Source organism: Ailuropoda melanoleuca, chromosome 3, assembly GCF_002007445.2.
Source record: "Ailuropoda melanoleuca isolate Jingjing chromosome 3, ASM200744v2, whole genome shotgun sequence".
NCBI classification, from domain to species: Eukaryota; Metazoa; Chordata; class Mammalia; order Carnivora; family Ursidae; genus Ailuropoda; species Ailuropoda melanoleuca.
In genome coordinates, this window is record NC_048220.1 from 41,712,161 (window position 1) to 41,733,381 (window position 21,221).

Sequence of the window (21,221 nt, forward strand, 5' to 3'; positions counted from 1 at the left end):
CCTCCATCTCTTCCAGATTGCTTAATTTATTGGCATAAAGCTGTTGATAAAAGTTTCTAATAATCCTTTCAGTTTCATTGGTGTTGGTTGTGACCTCTCCCTTTTCATTCATAATTTTATTAATTTGGGTCCGTTCTCTCTTCTTTTGGATAAGTCTTGCCAGTGGTCTGTCAATTTTATTAATTCTTTCAGAGAACCAGCTTCTAGTTCTGTTAATCNCTAGTCCTGTTGATCTGCTCTACTGTGGTTCTGGTCTCTAATTCATTGATTTCTGCTCTAATCTTGGTCAACTCCTTCCTTGTCAGTGGGTTAGGCCTGTCCCTCTGTTGCTGTTCCAGTTTCTTGAGGTGAGAATATAGAAACTGCATTTTAGATTTTTCTATTCTTTTGAGTGAGGCTTGGATAGCTATGTATTTCCCCCTTAGGACTGCCTTTGCAGTATCCCATAGGTTTTGGGCCGTTGTGTTTTCATTGTCGTTGGTCTCCATCAATTANCCATAAATTGTTTAAATTGATTTTTGATTTCCTGGTTTATCGAATCATTCTTGAGCAGGATGGTTCTTAGTCTCCAAGTGTTTGAGTTTCTTCCAGGTTTTTCCTTGTGGTTGAGTTCCAATTTCAAAGCGTTGTGGTCTGAGAATATGCAGGGAATAATTTCAGTCTTTTGGTATCGGTTGAGACCTGTTTTGTGACCCAGAACATGGTCTATTCTTGAGAATGTTCCATGGGCATTAGAATAGAATGAGTATTCTTTGGTTCTGGGGTTTAGTGTTCTATATATGTCTATGAGTTCCAACTCATCGAGTATGGCATTCAAAGCTCTTGTTTGTCGATTTTCTGCTTATGTGCTCTGTCTATGAGCTCTGTGGCTTTTAAGTCAAAATGCTATATCCTCCTTGGAAAGTGGACTGTAAAGTGTCATGTGTCGAAATAATCACATCTCAGGGTCATCATGTCCACAGCAAAACCTCATTATTATTAGTGGGACCACAGTTGTACCCATTGGCCAAATATACAAACTTGGAGTAATTACAACTTCTTCACCTTTGGTTAACTCTTCAGTTGTTTTTCTAAATCTTACCGGTTCTACTTTCTGAGTTTTCTCTTGCTTCTGTTTCACTACCCCTGCCTCCAAGTCTGATAATAGCATTTTCCAACATAATTTTTCAGAAATAACCTCATCTTCCCTAGCTGTGGTTCTTAACCTTTTCGAATACAAAGATTCCATTTTAAGCACTGATATATTTGTGGATCCTTTATGCAATAATGACGATATCTTAATATATAAAGAAAATGCATACTGACAGCTGGTTTGTATTGAATGATACATGTAAGTGAATTTATATTCTGAAAGTCATAATGATCTATTTGTGCGATTGCTTCTCCTTTTTTGCACAAACTTATGTATCTTAGGAGCTAATAATTTTTTTTAGTGTTATTTTCTTATACACACTACATTTTTTGCCAATAATCTTTGCTCAGTATGTTCAGACACATCGACCCATCGGGTAACTTATTACTTTAAATTCCTTGTCCAAGTCTCTTCCAGAGCCATTCTTTTTTTTTTTCTTTTTTTAAAGATTTTATTTATTTATTTGACAGAGATAGAGACAGCCAGAGAGAGAGGGAACACAAGCAGGGGGAGTGGGAGAGGAAGAAGCAGGCTCACAGCGGAGGAGCCTGATGTGGGGCTCGATCCCATAACACTGGGATCACGCCCTGAGCCGAAGGCAGACGCTTAACCGCTGTGCCACCCAGGTGCCCCTTCCAGAGCCNCGATCCCATAACACTGGGATCATGCCCTGAGCCGAAGGCAGACGCTTAACCGCTGTGCCACCCAGGTGCCCCTTCCAGAGCTGTTCTGACTCTCCTACCTTCTTCTTCCTCCCCAGGCTTGTAGCTTCCTCTTGTTCATAGTGTCTTGAAATTTTACAGTTACGAGCCTTGTAGATTTATTTTAGTTGATTGTACTGGGCACAACTGGGCCTTTTTAATCTGGAAACTCTTTTAGACCTTTTAAAGATAATACACTTATCTTCTCCTGCCGGGAGAGATGGTCAGTTGCCGGATATGCAGATTTGGGAATATCTGGCAACTTGTTTCCTTACGTAGACTTTTAATCAGTCTTATTTTTAGCTTTTTCTTTTTCCTCTTCTCCAAAGGAGGTATTAATTTCTGTGGGTTTTGATGAGAGATAGGGAAAAGACAGAGATGCCAGAAATCAAGTGGCTTCTCCACCCTGTCCATTGCCTCCTTAGATTTTAGCTCTCTGTGACCTGATCACTTTTTGAATTTCTTCTTTATATCTTTGAGTATTTGCCTCTCATCCCTTGGTCCTTTTAAAATTACTCACCTTCCCTTTAAAATCCTTATACTGTAATTATAGTAGGGTATCAGGAGGAAATGAAACTAAATATGTGTTTAACCGTCAGCAGATGGCTTTACTTTCCATTCATACCTAAAATAGAGACTTTGCGATGACATGAACTTCTGAGATTCATTTTACTAGCTTATCTACAACTTCCTCGTCTTTATTCCAAATTTTTTTTAAATAATCTTTATTGAGGTCAGATTTAATTATTTTCTGAATTTCATTTCCTGTTGCTTTTAATCAGAAACAGTGATAACTTTTATCCTCTTATCTTTTAGTAGATAGCACAGTACTTGGCCCACTGTAAAAGTTTTTGTATTTTAAACTTTCCTTTGGACATTCCCTTTACCTCTTGCTGAAAATTAGAGAAATGCTGTCATCCATGGGTACTGTTTGCCTACCTTGAGAATGTTTCAAATTGCATGGAGATGTATTTGATAGTGATCATGTTTGGAGCATGCTCTTGGCACATAATTAACAGAGACCAGAGATGCTAAAAGCCCCTCGATGCATGTAGTAGTCCTGAACAATAAAACCTTGTCCCACTCAGAATGTCAATAGTCACCCTTCAGAAACGTTGCTACAAGTTTTAAGGGCAACTTGGCTCTGCCTTGAGATTAGTATTTGCCTTATAACCCTCTCATATGGTGTCTGTTTTCATTCCTTCGCTCTTAAAAGTGGGGCTGGAAGCATGAAAAATTCCTTCTTGGTCCTCATTGCTGCTTCCTGACTACTGTCTTCCTATTTTCCTAAAAAATAAAACAAAAATTAAAAAATCTCACTCTGCTTGAATTTCATGCTGTCATTGTTATAAAGGGAAACACTCTCACTCATCCTTCAGAATTTTTACCTGTCACAATCAGTGCTCATGATTGATAACCTATATAATTATATTATAAATGAAATAAGATTATTTCTCAATATATAAGCAACATGTATGCAACAAGCTGTTTTTGTCTAATTTATTGATAAACTTACAGGTAGATTGATTTTTGGACAGTGAGTTTAGTTTTTACTAAACTTTTTACTTTTCTCTATTAAAAGCCAACCCCCCCCCTTTTTTTTAATAGTTAACACACAGTATACTGTTAGTTTCAGGTGTACAATATAATGTTTTCAGCAGTTCTATACATACTCAGTTCTCAACACAGTAAGTGTACTCGTAATCCCCTTCACCTATATCACACATCCTCCCACCTGCCTCCCTTTGGTAACCACCAGTTCTCTGTTTTTAAGAGTTTTGGTTTGTCTCTTTTTTTCTTTGTTTTGTTTCTTAAATTCCATACAAGAGTGAAATCATGAGGTATTTGACTTTCTCTGACTTATTTCATTTAGCGTTATACCCTTTAGATTGATCTGTGTTGTTGCAAATGACAAGATTTCATTCTTTTTTATGGCTGAGTAATATTTGTGTGTATGTGTGTGTCACATGTGTTCTTTATCTTTTCATCTGTAGGTAAATACTTGGGTTGCTTCCATATCTTGGCTGTTGTAAATAATGCTGCATTAAATATAGAGTGCACATATCTTTTCGAATTAGTGTTTTAATTTTTTGGGGGGATAAATAGCCAGTAATGGTACTTCTGTTTTTAAGTTTTTGAGGAACTTCCATATTGGTTTCCACAGTGGTTGCACCAGCTTGCTTTCCTCCCGACAATGCATGAGGATTCCTTTTTCTCCACATTCTTGTCAACACTTGTTTCTTGTGTTGTTGATTTTAACCGTTCTGCTGGGTGTGAGATGATATCTCATTGTGACTTTAATTTGGATTTCCCTGATGATGCATGATGTTGAGCATCTTTTCATGTGTCTGTTGGATTACGTGTATGTCTTCTTTGGAAAAATATCTATTCATGTGATCTGTTCATTTTTAATAGGATTATTTGTTATTGTTTTGTTTTGATTTTTCTTTTTGTGTTGAGTTGTATAAGTTCTTTTTGTGTTTTAGTTATTAACCCTGATCAGATACATTATTTGCATATATCTTCCATTAGTTGGATTGTCTTTTTGTTGTTGATGGTTTCCTTTGCTATGCAAGAGCTTTTTATTTTCATGTAGTTGCAGTGGTTGAATTTTGGTTTTGTTTCCCTCGCCAAAGGAGACATATCTTGAAAAATGTTTCTGCAGCTGATGTCTAAGAGGTTACTGTCTTCATCTTCTTCTGGGAGTTTTTTGGTTTCGGAAATCATTTAGGTCTTTAATCCATTCTGAGGTTTATTTGGTGTATGGTATAAGAAAGAGATCCAGTTTGGTTCTTTTGCATGTAGCTATTGGAGTTTTCCAAGCACCATTTGTTGAAGAGACTGTCTTTTTCCCATTGTATATTCTTGTCTCCTTTGTTGATGAATTGACCATAGAATCGTGGGTTTATTTCTGGGCTCTCTATTCTGTTCCATTGATCAGTGTGTCTGTTGTCATGCCAGTACCATACTGTTTCGCTTATTACAAAAAAGCCAGCACTTTTGAAATGCCTTTTGCTGACTCTATTAGTGCACCATTTTGTAAGGGCTATTTGTTTAAAATGCAAATGTAATAATGAACAACATGATACCTGTTATTAGGCTGTGATTATATAATTCTATGCGAGATGTGTCTATTATACACTTCACATCAAATTTTATATCAGATCCGTTTTTAATGGATTGTCTTGTAAAAGTGTGTCTAATGCCATAATATTGAATACCTTGTGTGTTTGTGTGTATTCTGAGATTTAGTGTGTGATATTTAATACATTGTTTTCTTTACCTGTATTTTACATGAACCAGTGACTTGGATTATTAAGTGTTACCATTGAGTCTTTCTGGTTTTTAGGTTGTGGAAAATGCCCTTAAAGTGAACCCAGTATTAGGTCCACAAATGTTTCAACCGATTCTACCCTGTGTTTTCAGAGGTATTATAGAAGGAGAGGTAAGATTTTCCATAAGCTTCTAAGGGTAGTAATGGACTCTAGGGTTCTACTTTCATTTATTTTTCTTTCTTCTTTGGAAAATTATTTCTTCTTTGTTGTTAGATACAAAAAGAAAGCTTTTCCAATTATTGAATTGTTTTTAAGTAAATTAAGTAATTTTCAGGTTAGTTATATAGCTTGGCCTTTTCTTTCTCCACAAACTATAGCTTCTCTCTCTTTTTTTTTTTTTTGCTTTTTGATAAATCTCTCACTGAAATGCATGTGTATTCATCCACAAAGAGTAATGGGAAAGAACAGTGCTAGTTGTAGTACATATGGAATATATGAAAATACCAGTTATTTTCTAAGTCAGTGTCTTAAGTGGATCCACATAACCATGTATTATACGAGTATTTGCAGTAATATAAATAAATAAATAAATAAATAAACAAACCGTTGGTAAGTATTCTTTCTGTGTTCCTCTGTCTTTAAAATTCACATCATATATATATGTAACATGTATATGACATTGTATGACATATATTTAGAACGTTATAACTCAGGTAATACTGGTTTTGAAGGAAAGTATTATTTTATATCCCTGTTGACTGTTACCATGTCTATGATGGTTCATAGTCATATTTATACTCAAACCTTGATATTATTTTGTGTGTGTGTTGTATTTTGATTATACAGAGGTATCCTGTTGTGATGTCAACATATCTTGGAGTTATGGGTCGAGTCCTGCTACAAAACACTAGTTTTTTTTCTTCACTTCTTAATGAGATGGCACATAAATTTAATCAGGAGGTAAGACTCAAATTACTTAAATTGAAGAAAGTCTTCAAATAAGGATTGGAAGTAATTGGGGAAATAATAATTCTACAAAACTCTTGTATTTAAAATTTTATATTTTAAAACTTAAATAACTTATATTGTACCTCTGATTTTGAAGAAGAAAGAAAAAAGAATCTCTGGCAATTGAAATTTACATTTATTCTCTTCCGTAATAGTCAGTTTTATTCTGTTTAACCGTAAGATGGAATTTTGATTCATTCATGGTCGCAATATTTTTTTACTCACACTTAAAAGGAAACAAATATTTTACATATAATTATTTACAATCTTTGTTCCATTCCTTTATTAAACTTACTCTTAGTGTCATGTGGTGAGTTTCCAACATAATCATTATGGGAAGTGACTTTTTCAGCAAAGGCTTATTCAAAAAATACTGTAACTGAAACCAACTACCAGGGAAAGTATAGAATAGGTTCTTGAGTGAGTTGGTTGCTTGAGACTGTATACATTATATTAAAATATGTTTTTTATGTATTAAGTCCTTAATCTTTTAAGATTTATAAGATGTAGAAAATTGAAAGTACTTGAATGATGTCTTCAGAATGGAGGCAATTTATAAAGTCTTTTGGTTTGTGAAACAAAACTATTTCTACTTCAAAGAAATCTAGAACAAGAAAGTGCAAATTTTAGAATGTACATAGTTTTTCTAGAATTAGATTTAGGTATAATCTAATAAGAAATCCTAGCCTTGGTTTAGATGAATAGATAGGTAAGATTTTTCATTACCTTTATTAAATTTAACTGCGATGGGATAATTAAACAGTTAAATGAGTTTATTCAGTAGAGTTCAGCAAAATTTGTTGAGTGATTTTAATAATACCGATATATTTAACAACAATATAAATGTCATGTATTATATTAAATTCTCACAAAAATCCATTGAGATAATAGTATTTTTATTTACATCTCACACATGAGAACCTGAGGCTTCTAGAGATTTACTGACTTGCTTAATTTCACACAGCTCGTAAATGATGGAGTTGCTTTATATATTCCAACAACCTGACTTCAGAGCCTGATATCTCAGTGACCACACTGTGCTGCCTCCTGTCCATCCTGGAACAGGCACTTTACACTATACACTGGAGACACTTGTTTTGACAAGCTTAGAGTAACCTGCAGGGAGAGAGTGCTTGAATGGGCAATTGCACAATAATAGTATGAATGCTATGTCAGAGATAGGTTCAGTGTGCTGTGGGAAGAGAAAAGGTATCTACTATGTTACATTTTTTCCAGGTTTTTTTTTTTTTTGGTGATAAAATACATATAAAATTTATCCTCAACGATTTTGAAGTATATGGTTCAGTACTTCCAAATATATTCATAATGTACAATCATCAGCGCCAAGCATAGGCCCCCTCCACTGGGCTTCATTTCCTATTAAGAAATAATGAACTGTGGCTACTGCTGGTACTGTTGGAACCCATTGGCAGCGTGAAAGATTGAGGAAAGACCTGGTATCCTGTCTTTAGAGCACAGGCTTTTCATGGAATACTTCTTATCTTTTCTCTTTTCATTTTTCATTATGAAGAGGACGTTTTTTTTTTTTTTTCCCTCAGAATTTGACAAAACATATCAAGCCATCTTTTTTGAGTGTAGAGATGAAGTGAATTAAATAGTATTCTGGTTCGAATGGCTACTTCTGACGGTGAGCGCACTTCTGAAGAACATCAAAAACATATGCAAGAATTAAATAGGGCTCGGCAAATGAGTTCCAGTAAATCTAGAGAGCTTGGAAGGAAGCAGGGATCTTGGAGAAAGATTTCTCTTCTCCACACTTGAAAACAGTATGATATAGTAGAGTAAGCCAAGTTAAATTGAGAGTGACTTTATATCTATGGGAGAGGAGCTGGGCTCATTGCAGAAGTCACTGTTAGAACAGTTTGTCCTCCAAGCGTTTGTTATTCAGTCCTTCAGAGTTACTTGTTTATATTGAGTGAATAATGAGGACTTTTTAGACTAATCACCTAATTTAGAGCTTAGAGCCTTGGGGTATTAAAGAATGGTAGTTTGTTGTAAAGAAATTTCCTAGAAAATCAAAAGTATTTGTAGGCCCTTTTTCCCCTTTTTCTCCTGCAGGGGTAGCCTCTCTTTGGGTATGAACAAGTGTTTCAGAACTCAGGGTGGGGAAAGGGCTTTGCTGATGAGGGTGTCTCACTGTTCAGGATCTAGATTTTCATTTTATGTGGGAGTGGCAAAGGGGATCTGTAAGGTTCTAATTGTTCCTTATACAGATTCTCAGTCAGTTTTCCTGTTTTGAGTTCTGTACCTCACGTCTGCCTTCTTTGTGGCCTAGTGATTGCAGGGTTCTGAGAACCAAAGCTGCGTACCTTAGATTGTTACTCCCCTGGCAGGCAGCTTGGTTTCAGGCTTTTCTGTTCTGCCCAGTCACTTGCCATTCTTTCATCCACCCGCCATCTTCCAAACACTGTTGCCATCTTTACCCAATGTAGTTTCTCCTCTTTATAGACCCTATGGGATTATTCCTTTGCTTTTTATATTCTTTACTTCGATTGTAGTGGGGTTTCAGGGGGGTCCAGCAAATGCATATTTTCAGTACTAAGATTGTTTTCATAATGTTTATATGCTTCCAGGGTAAATAAATTATAAAGACATAATAAAAATGTTTGTAGTTGAATAATTTGAGTAGTATTACTGGTTTATCTTTGTACAAAAGATTTGTCCATTTGTTCTATTTAGAATTTTCAGACTTTACTGAACGTTTACTTCAGAGCAACCATGCAGAGTCTTCTAATATGTACATAGGATTTTATCACGTCCTTGTTGCAAACCTCCTCTGTTTTGAGATTTTTTTTAGATTGAGGAGGAAGTCTAACCTCTCTAATAGAGGTTTGCCTACAAAGGCCTGCCATAATCTGGTTCTTGACTCCTTTAGCCATTTCTAGCCTCCTTTTGGAGCTCATTGATGAGCCATTCGTCACACAGAACATTTTTCAGTTTCTTGAGAGCGCCTGTCTTCCTCTTGCTTCAGGGTCGTTGCATACAGACTCTTCATTCCCTGTCCCGCAAACGCTCCCTCCCAGTCTCTCACCTTCCTTAACTTGATTCCTCATCTTGTTCTATTCTGCTTTAAAGCTCAACTCCTTACATTTTGCACCCTACACACCTTTTTTGTTTTATCCTTGTTCTCGCTCTGTTCTTTGTGCTCCTCAGAATCAGCAGACTATGTGTGGCCTATGGGCCAGATCCAGTCTGCTGCTTGTTTTTGTCAAGTCTCTGAAGAAAGAATGGTTTTTATATTTCTTATTGGTTGAAAAAGTAATAATATTTCCTGACACATGAAAGTTATCCAAAGTTTTGTACTGGAACACATCTGTGTCCATTTTTTACATGTTGTTTATGACTGATGTTGTGAGTTGAATAGTTGCTTCTGAGAATATATGGCCCACAAAGCCTTTAATATCTACGTAACTGTCCCTTTACAGAAAAGGCTTGCTGGTCCCTGTGTTCTAATTGCTTGTTTAATTAAAGTTCCCACAAATTCACTGTTTTGTGCTATTATTATTTTTATAATGAAGAAAATAAGTTACAAATAAAAGTAGACTATAGAGATATCTATCTATGCTGATTGAATCTTTATTCCAACCAGGTACATTATTGTAGCTTTAGTTGAATTTATTACATTTTAATGATAACTTGATATTTGCTTTTATAATGGGTAGTGGTTTGTTTTGTAAATCTTGCTTACTAGATAATAATTGTACTAAGTCTGGAGAGCATCTCTACCATTTGTTTCCAAATTAAATATGAATTGAAGACGTGGTATATATCAGAAGGTACCAAGTGGTCGTGTTTCATGGTTCCCTTAGTGTGTTTGTAATATTTTCACAGTGCTCATAGGCCAAAAGAAGTAAAAATATCTAATTATTGCTTCTATAAAGTGGTTGGGTCCAAACAGCGTAGTATGTATTTTTGTCCTGATAACTTAGTAGTTATTGAAAAATAATACACAAAAATCTAAAGAAAGAATAACATATTTATTTCATTCTTAAATATCCACAGATACTCACTAATGGAATTTATGTGCCTCTTGAGTACCACTCAGATTCTCAAACTTCAGAATCTGATTGGACTTTTCCACCTTCACTTTTTGTTTTATCTAGATATCTGGGTAGTATTTTGCAAAGATAAGAAGTAATCATGAGGAACAATTTTTGCAGTATCTGACCGATGTTTCTGTGTTTCTCTGAAAAATTGTAAATATTCTGTGAGTTCATTGTGGCATCTTAGGATGCAGCACACAGTTTGCAGAGCTCAAGTATAAATAACTGTCTTGAACTAGTAAGTGTTCCCTTGACTGTTTATGTTTTTTAAGATTTATTTATCTTATGTATAGAGTGCTTGTGCGAGCAGGAGGAGGGGCAGAGGAAAAGGGAGAGAAGTGGACTCCCCACTGAGTGTGAAGCCCTTCCTGTCCTGGGGCTCCATCCCACGACCCTGAGATCATGACCTGAGCAGAAATCAAGAGTGGGACGCTTTACCAGCTGAGCTACCAGGCGCCTGTCCTTGACAGTTTCTTACTTTTAAAAAATGTTGAAGTATTTCTTGGAAAAAATGTAGAGGCATAAAAGTAGAAAAGTGTGGGAACTGAAGATTAATTTGAAGTTACCAAAATCAAGGAGGTAGAGATTTTGATATTAAATGCATTTTTTATTTTTTTTTAANGAAGATTAATTTGAAGTTACCAAAATCAAGGAGGTAGAGATTTTGATATTAAATGCATTTTTTATTTTTTTTAAATTTTTTTAAAGATTTTATTTATTTATTCGACAGAGATAGAGACAGCCAGCGAGAGCGGGAACACAAGCAGGGGGAGTGGGAGAGGAAGAAGCAGGCTCATAGCAGAGGAGCCTGATGTGGGGCTCGATCCCATAACGCCAGGATCACGCCCTGAGCCGAAAGCAGGCGCTTAACCGCTGNGAAAGCAGGCTCATAGCAGAGGAGCCTGATGTGGGGCTCGATCCCATAACGCCAGGATCACGCCCTGAGCCGAAAGCAGGCGCTTAACCGCTGTGCCACCCAGGCACCCCTGAATGCATTTTTTAAAGTGGGCAAGTGTTTATGAGGCAGTCCCTGAGATTCACTTTCAGTCTGTATGATCAGCACAGTTGGTTGTGTTTTATGTTCTAGATTCTAAGTGTATTAGTCAGGGTTCTCCAGAAAAAATAGAATCTGTTGTGTGTGTGTGCATGTACTCATGAAAAGACAAGAAAAAGAGAGAGAATGTGAGAGAGATATGAGAGAATGGGGGGGGAAGTAGGGAGGGAGTGATTTTAAGGAATTGGCTCACATGATTATGGGGACTGGCAAGTTCTCATTTTTTAGCGAGGGCTGAAAACTCAAACAGGATTTCTGTTATAGTCTTGAGGCAGGATTTCTTCTTTTCTGGGAAACCATAATTTTTGGTCTTAAGGCAAAATTTACCTGATTGAATGAAGCTCAACCCACATTATCTAGGATAATTTTTCTTTAAGTCAGTTCCTTGTACATGTTAATCATATCGACAAAATGCTTTCATAGCAACATCTAGACTAGTATTTGGCCATACAACTGGACACCTTAGCCTAGCTGAGTTGGTAGGTACAATTAACCAGCACGCTTTCTACTTCTGTATTATGTTGATTTAATTTTTTTCTTTTTTTTCTTTAAAGATTTTATTTATTTGAGAGAGAGAGGGAGTGTGAGTGAGAGTGTGCAGGCAGGGGGAGGAGCAGAGGCAGAGGGAGGAGCAGACTTCCCATTGAGCAGGGAGCCCGATGTGGGGCTCAGTCTCTGGACCCTGAGATCATGACCTGAGCTGCAGGCAGACGCTTAACCTACGGAGCCACCCAGGCGCCCCTTGTGTTCATTTATTTTTAATATAGCATATAATGTCCTAGAGACTGACTTATTTTTCTTTGAAATTCTGCAGGTTGAGGTTGTAACCTGCCCTTTCTTCTGAAAGTTGCAACAAATCAGTCCAGCAAATTACACCTTAAACGTGTAAATATCTAATCATCCAGCAGAATAACTATAACCTAAGTACAAGTTGACAATTTTGAAAAATGCATGTACTTTTTAAATGTACCCGGAAGAATGTATTGGATTGGTGATTTATTAAATGAAATTACTGAAATCACTCATGGGCTATATACTAGTTTTGAACAGTCTATTTAGCTCTCAGAATAAATTGGCTCCTAAGATTAATAAGAATCATTTTCTGATTTTGCTCAAATTATTCCTTTCCAGTTCAAGGCTTGCCCCAGTTTCTTACATTCCAATTCTGTGGCTTGTTGGAATTGAACTTTAACCATGCCTTATGAGGTTTTAGCCTTTAACAGTACTAGCCACAAGTGAATAGCATTTCAAATATTTCGAGATGCCTTTTGCTCTTTTTTCAGATGGACCAGCTTTTGGGAAATATGATTGAAATGTGGGTTGATCGTATGGACAACATTACGCAGCCTGAAAGGAGAAAACTTTCAGCTTTGGCTTTGCTTTCTCTTCTGCCATCTGATAATAGGTAAGGAGATGTTTTTTAAGAATTTGTTTCTTTAGAGCATCAAGATATTATCACCCTTCTTGGCCATTGGTATTGCTGCGTGTTGCTGGGCAGTATTGTTTTATGTATATTTGTGCTCATTTTGTTAGTAGTTAATGCTGGGGCAGGTGTTGGTCTGGATCTAAAAAGTAGTGAATGGGGGTAGTGGGCACTGCAGTTCAACTTGGTCATATTCATTTAATAATTTAATTTTGTCTGAATTTTCATTTTTTTTTAATCAGATTTTATTTGTTTTAGGTCCTTTTTTTATATAAGATGAATATGTAATATAATGTCAATAGCACTTCACAAAAAACTGTCCTCCTAGTAATTCAAAAGAATGTTACGTAATTTGTTGGTTTTTTAAATTTTGAATTATCTCTAAACAAGCTTGCCAAGTACTTTTTTCTTATTACATTGATGACCTCATTTTATTATAGCGTACAAACTTCGTTAAAATTCTCATTTCCGTAAAGCAAATGCAAAATGCTTTGCTTTTGGACATTAAATAAGAATATCTGTTTTCTTTATTTTTACCCCTGTCTTTGTGGAGTTTTGCATCACCTGCTGTTTTTTTGTACTTTTAATTTTAAAGGCATAAAAGCAGGTCTTAAGACTTGATTTTATATGAGAAGAATAAACTAGGTCATTGTGTCTTAGGGAACTTTCAAACACATCTATCCTGATGATAAATTAGTGAAATAAATCCAGTTAGCTTTGGAAATTGTTAAAAATGTAGGTATTATTAATTTCTAGTATCATAGTTTGAATTAAGCACATAGGTAATTGTTTTGCCCTAATGCCATAATAATAGGTACTAATTACTGAACACAAACTGTATGTCTTTATATTTTGCTACATGTTTGACAGTTATATCTCATTTAGTTTTTAATATAGTCCTGAGGTATAGGCATGATTATTTTCTTTTTATAGAGCAAAGAACTAACTTAAAAATGTAAACTAACTTGCCTAGAGTGTGGCATGTGGTATGACATAGGGCATATTTTGACCTGGGGCAACTTGATTCCCGGGTTTGCTCTTTTTAACTACCAGGTGGTGCTTTCTCAGGTGGACATGCACAAGACCAATATATTTCCTCACTGTGAAATTGAGTGGCATTTTATTAATTTTTGAAAACCGGATTTTAGCTACCTGTATTTTTTTGCTGTTTCCTTTTCTTCATGAATAAATAGTGACTTGAGTTTATTCAGGCCTTTAAAATGGAATTGTTAAAGAACCTGCTCTTTGGCAGTAGCCAGCACGCTATGTAAACATTTGTGGAATAAATTTATGAATGGAAAAAAATGTTAAGGCTAGAAAAACACATTAGGGTTTTCTCTAACATGAAATATTGAAATCACTGAGGGTAAATAAGAAATGACACAATAGATGAAGAAGGATATCTAATTGTATCTAAAGCATATTTGTTTCACATTTTTTTATGAGTTACCTATTTGGTTTGATATTTAATTTGATGTAAGTGTGTGGTCAAAAAATACTTTTTATATATAAGTTGCCAAAATAGTTGGCTTCTTTAAGGAAAATACAAGGCTTCTTCAAGTCAGGAATAAATGGGTGGGGGAGCTCATGACATCCTGTCTAAATTGAGGGGCAGAACTTTATTAAGACTTGGAGTTCTCTTAAACATTAAGATTTCAGATTGAAAAGTTGGGAGGAGATAGTCGTGATAGGAAGAGCGGATCTTGTTTTTAAAATGAAGTAAGTATTGAAAAATGTTTTGGGCACCAGTGAATTCACATCATCTTAAGGGTACCAAGAAAGTTTTGAATAATGTAGTAATAGAATTTTAAAGAATAATTATTTAACTTTATAGTCAGATTAGTGACTAAAGAAACATCGATAGATACAGAAAATGTACTGATCTGCAAACAAACAAAAAACTTAATTGCTGTATAAGTTTGCCATATAGTCATGGCTCATGATAGAACTTAAAAACATTTATATTCACATTGTCTAGTGGAAGGTAATGTGGAAATTTAGGTCAGCAGTTTTATTGTTTTCTTTTATCACTTTTCCTCTACTTAAACTATGTAGTTGGAGTTTAGGAAAAATTTCCCCTTTCTGCATCCCCAGTAATAATGCCTGGTTAATTTCCCATGTAATAGTAATTTTCTGTTCCTGCATTTCTTTTAGACATTGCTGTGTAACATTTTCCTTGCTTGAAATAAGCAGATCTGTAGTATAGTATCTGTACACCCATTCATTAATTTATTTTAAAAATATGTGTTAACCACATATGTTCTGAGGAATGTCACTTTGTGCTTGATATTTTACAGTATTCTGAATTATCACCAATTTAAGGATTCATGATTTTGTTGATATCTGCTGGGCACATTCTTGTTTTATCTTCTTATTCATCTTCTTAACATAGTACAGTCTTTTTTTTTTTTTTAACTTGTGCAGTGTAACTGTCTTTTGTCCTTTTTGTTTTTATTATTTCTCTCTTTAGCTGGAATAATTCCAGGTTTGAATATTCTCCCTTTCTTAGGATCTGTATTTAAACATATAGGGAATAATATTTTCTTCATCTGATTTTTGTATGATCATAACATTATTTACATGTATGTCTTTTCATGTTTTCCTCCAAAGGCATAGATTACACAAAACTATGATTTGGAGATGAGAATGAGAATAATCAAACTTTACTTCACCTTTCTTCTCCAAAATACCAGTTCTTCTTCCAGCTTCAAAGACGCAGTTTTATAATGCAGTTCTAAGAATTTCAGATATGAATAAGTATTCTTTAAGAGCAAGTGTTGTGAGAATTTTGACTTTGACTTTTATTTTTAAAATTTAAGGGTGTCACTAATGGGAATATTTAACATAAGCCAGTTGAATAGTTAAAAAAGAGATTGGCAAAGCAGCATGGTTTTTAGGTATGACAGCTTGCTTTCCAGGAGAAATTGCCTTTATAATAAACTCCTAGAGTATCAGATTTAGTAAACCTGCTTGGTTTGGACACTTGATACCTCTCCATAATTCTCGCTTATCTCAAAATTAGTACATGTAATATCCACATTTGGAAATTTTTTATTATTTAAGGAATTTCTAAGATAGTTTCTAAGATAAATCATTTTACAACTTCAAGGTAGAGTCAGTTTTATTCTCTGTGATGAATTGTGCAATTGTTAGTTTCCATCTAATAATATTGTTAAAGATAACCTACTCGTTGGCCTGTGGGGAAATTAGTTTAATCCATTTTGCTGCTGCCCAACTTGTCACATATTGGAAATGGTAGGATTCAGGTCTTTAAATTTTGATCTAGTGTTCTCTTGCCTCCTTGTCGCCGCCAGCATTCAGTCTTTGCTTATTCATTCATTTATTTGTTCAATAGACATCACTAAATATGAATGCATCATTAGTAGGTCCTGAGTGCTTTAAAATGAAGGTTTTATTCTTATTCAGATAAGGTGAGGCCATCAGATCAGGGACAATTGCCATTGAAAGATATTTTGTCCGGGGGCGCCTGGGTGGCGCAGTCGTTAAGCGTCTGCCTTTGGCTCAGGGCGTGATCCCGGCCTTCCAGGATCGAGTCCCACATCAGGCTCCTCGGCTGCGAGCCTGCTTCTTCCTCTCCCTCTCCCCTGCTGTGTTCCCTCTCTCGCTGGCTGTCTGTCACATAAATAAAATAAAATCTTTAAAAAAAAAAAAAAGAAAAAAAAAGATATTTTGTCCGATTCACAGTTCCCAAGAGGAGGATGCGTGCCACATCACACAGAACCACAAGGAAACAGTGGGGTTGGTGTGGAAACAGAGGGAGCGAGGGGACAGTGTGGGCAAGAGCCTTTATTCCATGGGAAGGAATGGGAAAGTGAGGGTAAGGAGTTTAGGATTGGCTAGTTTAAATGATTTCAGTAGGCTGTAGGGTGTAGGCACTATTGCGAGTTGTCTGTTACCTGGCCCTATGGTGATTAAGGGCAGGGGGATAGTGGCCCTGAGTGTTAGAACCTCATGAAAGAGGTAGTTGGGTATGGGCTCTGGATCAGTTGGTTTGCATGTGTAATTTATGCAGGAAGGCAGTCATTTACTGTCTCTCTGAAGTGGGTAGCCCTGGGAGGGGCAGTCTTTCCAGGGTCATTAAGGCCCCAACTGTCAAACCATCAGCATACAGAAAATAAGGAGGCACGATTAATACACCGAGTATTAACCAACTTTTGTTCTTAGCGCTATGTTTAACACCTTAGTAGGTCCACAGTAAGTTTAATGAATGAGTGAAGAATTTAATACTTACACTGTAATAGTGTGCTGTTTTTTCTCCCAACTAAGTAACATTTTTCTGAACTTCTAAAGAATGTTTGTGCCTGAAAAATTAAGCTAATTTGATCTCTCAGTTTGTCAGTCCTGGGAGGAAGTATAGTATACTTTTTGGTCACTCTGTAAAGTACTACTTGAGGCAGTAAACAGATCATTTTTCAGTTTTGTCATATTACCACACCATAAAACATTTTCACATTTAGCACCCTTAAAAAGGAGAGGTTTTTTTTTTATAGATTCTCTGATTTGTAGTATTGTTGGAAATTAAAGAGTTTCTTGAATGGGGCTACTTTAGGAATATTTTTAATTTGTTTGGTTAGTTGTATATATAAATTTTGCCTCCCTTCCTGTTAATACCCTTTTTCAAAAAAGAAGTACGGAATGAATTTTGATGTATTTACTTTGAAAAGGATGTATTTTTAAAATTTACGGTAGTCATTTGAGCATTAAATCTATTTTTATAAATTGAGAAAGGATGTAGTGTGAGATTGTGGGATTTGGAATTACATTTTTGTTCTAATTCTTGGGAAATCACTTAGTCTCTCTGAAAATCAGTTTGCTCTGGTGAATAAGACAGTTTATATTGTTCTGAAATGCTACAATTAAAAAATATGCACAGGATATACAAATAAAGTATAAATAAATTCTTCAGGCAGTCAGCAAACGCTAAGTAAATCCTTTTGTGTCATTTATTGTTTTCATTGTAATGATAGTTAATTTTGAAATGAAAAGCTATTAGTGGACACATTTGTTTATACTAATTGTCTGCCTCAATTCAAAAAAGACAAGAGTCTTCAAGACTGGTTCTAACATGATTAATCAAAGTCTCAATTACTAATGCATTACCAATTCTATTAGTAGAGTAGAGCAGTGGGTAATTTTATGTATTTATGTATTCATTCATTTTGAGAAATGGGTGATTTTAAACAACAGATTCTCATACGTTGTATAGGTCTGATTTTATGAATGGATTTCCGTTGGTAGGTTGAGCTGTTACCGGAAGTCAAATTACCAATTAAAGTTACGTTGTCTCTGTTGCTTCTAAAAAGCTGTGCTGTGTCTGTGTGTCAGATTCTTGTGTTTGCTCTAGAGTCCAGATAGGAGAAGACAAGCTGGGAAGACTGCCTGATGGAAAACATACTTTTCCCCTGCTTCTTGTGTGCGGTTGATAGACAAGATGGTCCAGCCTTGGCCAAGCTATTTCAGTGTGCCCTACAGTATACTAAGTTCAGAGTTGGAGTAGTAGAAAGCACCCTTAGTGATTACCTACCCCTTAGCTGAATGATCATTCTCTGCCCCTTTCCATCAAATACGGACCCGAATGTCCGTGGAATGCTAGAAACAGTGAGGTTACTGGGAGGAACAAAACAGATGCAGTCATTGCCCTCGTGGAACATAGAGCCTAGGGTTTTAGTTTTGTGGTGGTTGCTCTTATTGTTGCTGCTTTTTTCCTCAAGATTGACTTGAACTGATTTCTAACAGTTTGTATTATGTCATTATATAGTAACTTGCAGAAAGGGGCAGTGAGGTGTCATTGGGAAAGTTGTTAAGAAATTTTATTGTTCCAGAGTCGACCATGAAAGGAGCAGTCATTATAGGATATATTGAATGATGATTCTATAACTCTCTCCCCTTGTTAGATAAGGAGAATAAAACATGTCTAAGAGTACTTGGAAATTTTAGAACCTGAGCTGTTGAGGCTCTGCTTTCCATCTTCCCTTTGAATATATGGTTTACAAATGGGAGAGATATCCTTAGCTTTTCAAAAACTAATATTTGGATTATGGATTTCCTTTGTATGTAATCTAATGTAGTTTATAGTAGTGACTGGTTATGATCATTCAGTTCAACTGGGGAAAATCCCTCTGTGGTGAAGCTTTTAGTATTTTATTTTTTGACTAGGCTATGCATATGTATTTTTTGGTTCTTGCTGTCAGTTTACAGGCTGGTTTTCTTCCCATACAAATTGAATAACGTGCCTACTTTTGAGCTGGTTAATATTCATATACTGAATTTTGTTAGCTTTAATCTAACAGAACCTGGAGGATACAGACAAGGTGGTTTAGGAAGATGAACAACCGGGGCCATAATTGCAGGCTTACTGCCTTTATCTATATATGAAACAGTTTTGTGAAAAAAGAGGTAAATTACTAATTCCTGGGCTTGGTGAATTTTTTTTTTAATTGAAAGGTTATAATCATTTATAAAACTTTTTTTTTTAAAGCTGAACATCAGTTCGTTTTTCTGTCAGTGCTTTGAAATTTCACTTTCTTCCCCCTTCCCCCAAAAAGTTCCACCCTTATTAAAGTGTTTGGAAGTGTTTCTGTCCCCTTACCTTAGAATTTGAATGGAAATACTCCATTTTGGTTTTTCAGTAAAGATTCACTTTACTCTTGAAACGTGTAGCAGAACCTAAATGCTCCTACATTCCTGTCCTAATATAAAGCCTGCGGTACTGATACAACCGACATTCAGCAGTATTTTGGGAATTCCTGTTACGTGCTAGAGCACCCTGCTGTGCATTGATGACACACCCCACTGCACCTTTAGGACATACTATTCAGTATGCCTTTGCATCTTAGAGCAACTATTTTTGTCTTCTGTCTCCTGTCCTATTAAGGAAAGTTCCTGGATGCTTGTGAACATGGGACCTATACTCTCAGTGTCTTCCTCACATCTAGGACCAGTGCCCCATCTGCAAACTAGATAAATGCTTCTGATGAACTTTTCATAAGGTGTGGCAGTCATCTTACAGACACTCGGTACCCTTAACGAATCAGCAACCACTGTATAGCATTAAACTTTTAAACATACCACTCAAGAGACCGCAATTATCCAGTAAGATGACTGGAGTTGCAGGATCTCAAACCATTTTAGAATGAGATGAAGAGAAGTTTGTGAATGAGAATGAGGTATTGGGTCTAGGCCTAAAATAATTGACAGAGTAGCTAGCCCCAACTAGGGTATAAAAGGAGTAAAATCGCAAATCCTGTGTGCCTTCTGGTCTTTCTTGTGTAGCTAATATACCCTCAGGGCTTGAAGAGCATTTTATTTTTGGGGATTCTTTTCCTTGAGCTTCTGCTCTCGCTCTATCTGGCAGTTTCAGAGAGAAAAATACACATAGTGATGGAGAACAGAGCTAAATTTGGGTTCAGATGCATGTTTTACCTGTTTATGTGACGTTGCCTTTCTGGCTCTTGGTTTTTTGATATTTCTTTTGTGAGGTAACGATACCAGCCAGCACCTATGGTTTATTATTTTTTTAAAGATATTATTTATTTATTTATTTGACAGAGAGAGAGACATCCAGAGAGAGAGGGCACACAAGCAGGGGGAGCGGGAGAGGAAGAAGCAGGCTCCCATGGGAAGAGCCTGATGTGGGGCTCGATCCCAGAACTCCAGGATCACGCCCTGAGCCGAAGGCAGACGCTTAAGGACTGAGCCACCCAGGCGCCCCGGGTTATTATTTTTTTAAGATTTTTATTTATTTGAGAAAGAGTGAGAGAAACAGCACAAGCCGGAGGGGGGAGGTGGGCAAAGAGAGAGGGAGAAGCAGACTCCCCACTGAGCAGGGACCCCGATGCAGGGCTTGATCCCAGGCTCGATCATGACCTGAGTCGAAGGCAGATGCTTAACCAACTGAGCCACCTAGGCGCCCCTCTATGGGTTATTTTGAGGCTAAATTGGAGAATGTATATACAATGCCCATTAAATTGTTGAATGCATAAGGGTGTTAAATGGTAAATAATTGAATATTAATTTTTCAATTATTGCTATACTATTATCTCTCTATTAATATGTGCTACTGTTAATGTTACTACTGTCAATTATTTTGACAAAGTCCATGAAGGTACCAATTTAGGCTTTCCTGAGGCTCTCCCTCATTGACTCCGAGGCTGTCTCCCATTCAGACTGTCCAAATGTGACCTGTGCCAACACTTGAAGAAAGACACTGTCTCCCTGCAGCTGTTTCATGCAGACACCTTGTGCATGCCTGCCAATGCTCACTTTTCATTATTTTTGTTCATTCATTACTGCTGTTGTCTCCGTTTCACCTTTCAGAAATTGGCAGATATTTCAGTTCAGGAAAGAGGCTTCCATTGACTCATCTGTACAGAGTGGTTGTGTAAAGTTGACCCTCGGTTTGTATTTGCCAGACATTTAAAATAATCGTTGAATGTGCAGCCAAACAGCAGCATGAGCTATTCTTGTTAACATTTGTCAGTGATGGAGCCCTTAAATCCCCAGATTTATTATAGATCCAGCAAAAAGGTTTGGAGTAGAGGCTA

At 36.3% G+C, this 21,221-nt stretch overlaps 1 protein-coding gene across 1 annotated transcript in view; it reads left to right on the forward strand.

The window, feature by feature from the left end:
* IPO11 (importin 11) overlaps positions 1-21,221 on the forward strand; it is a 191,904-nt gene that overhangs the window by 112,906 nt on the left and 57,777 nt on the right. The window contains exons 25-27 of the mRNA XM_034655635.1: positions 5,183-5,278; positions 5,955-6,068; positions 12,518-12,639. Of these exons, the coding sequence (XP_034511526.1) occupies positions 5,183-5,278; positions 5,955-6,068; positions 12,518-12,639 (332 nt within the window). The remainder of the gene's footprint in view (positions 1-5,182; positions 5,279-5,954; positions 6,069-12,517; positions 12,640-21,221) is intronic.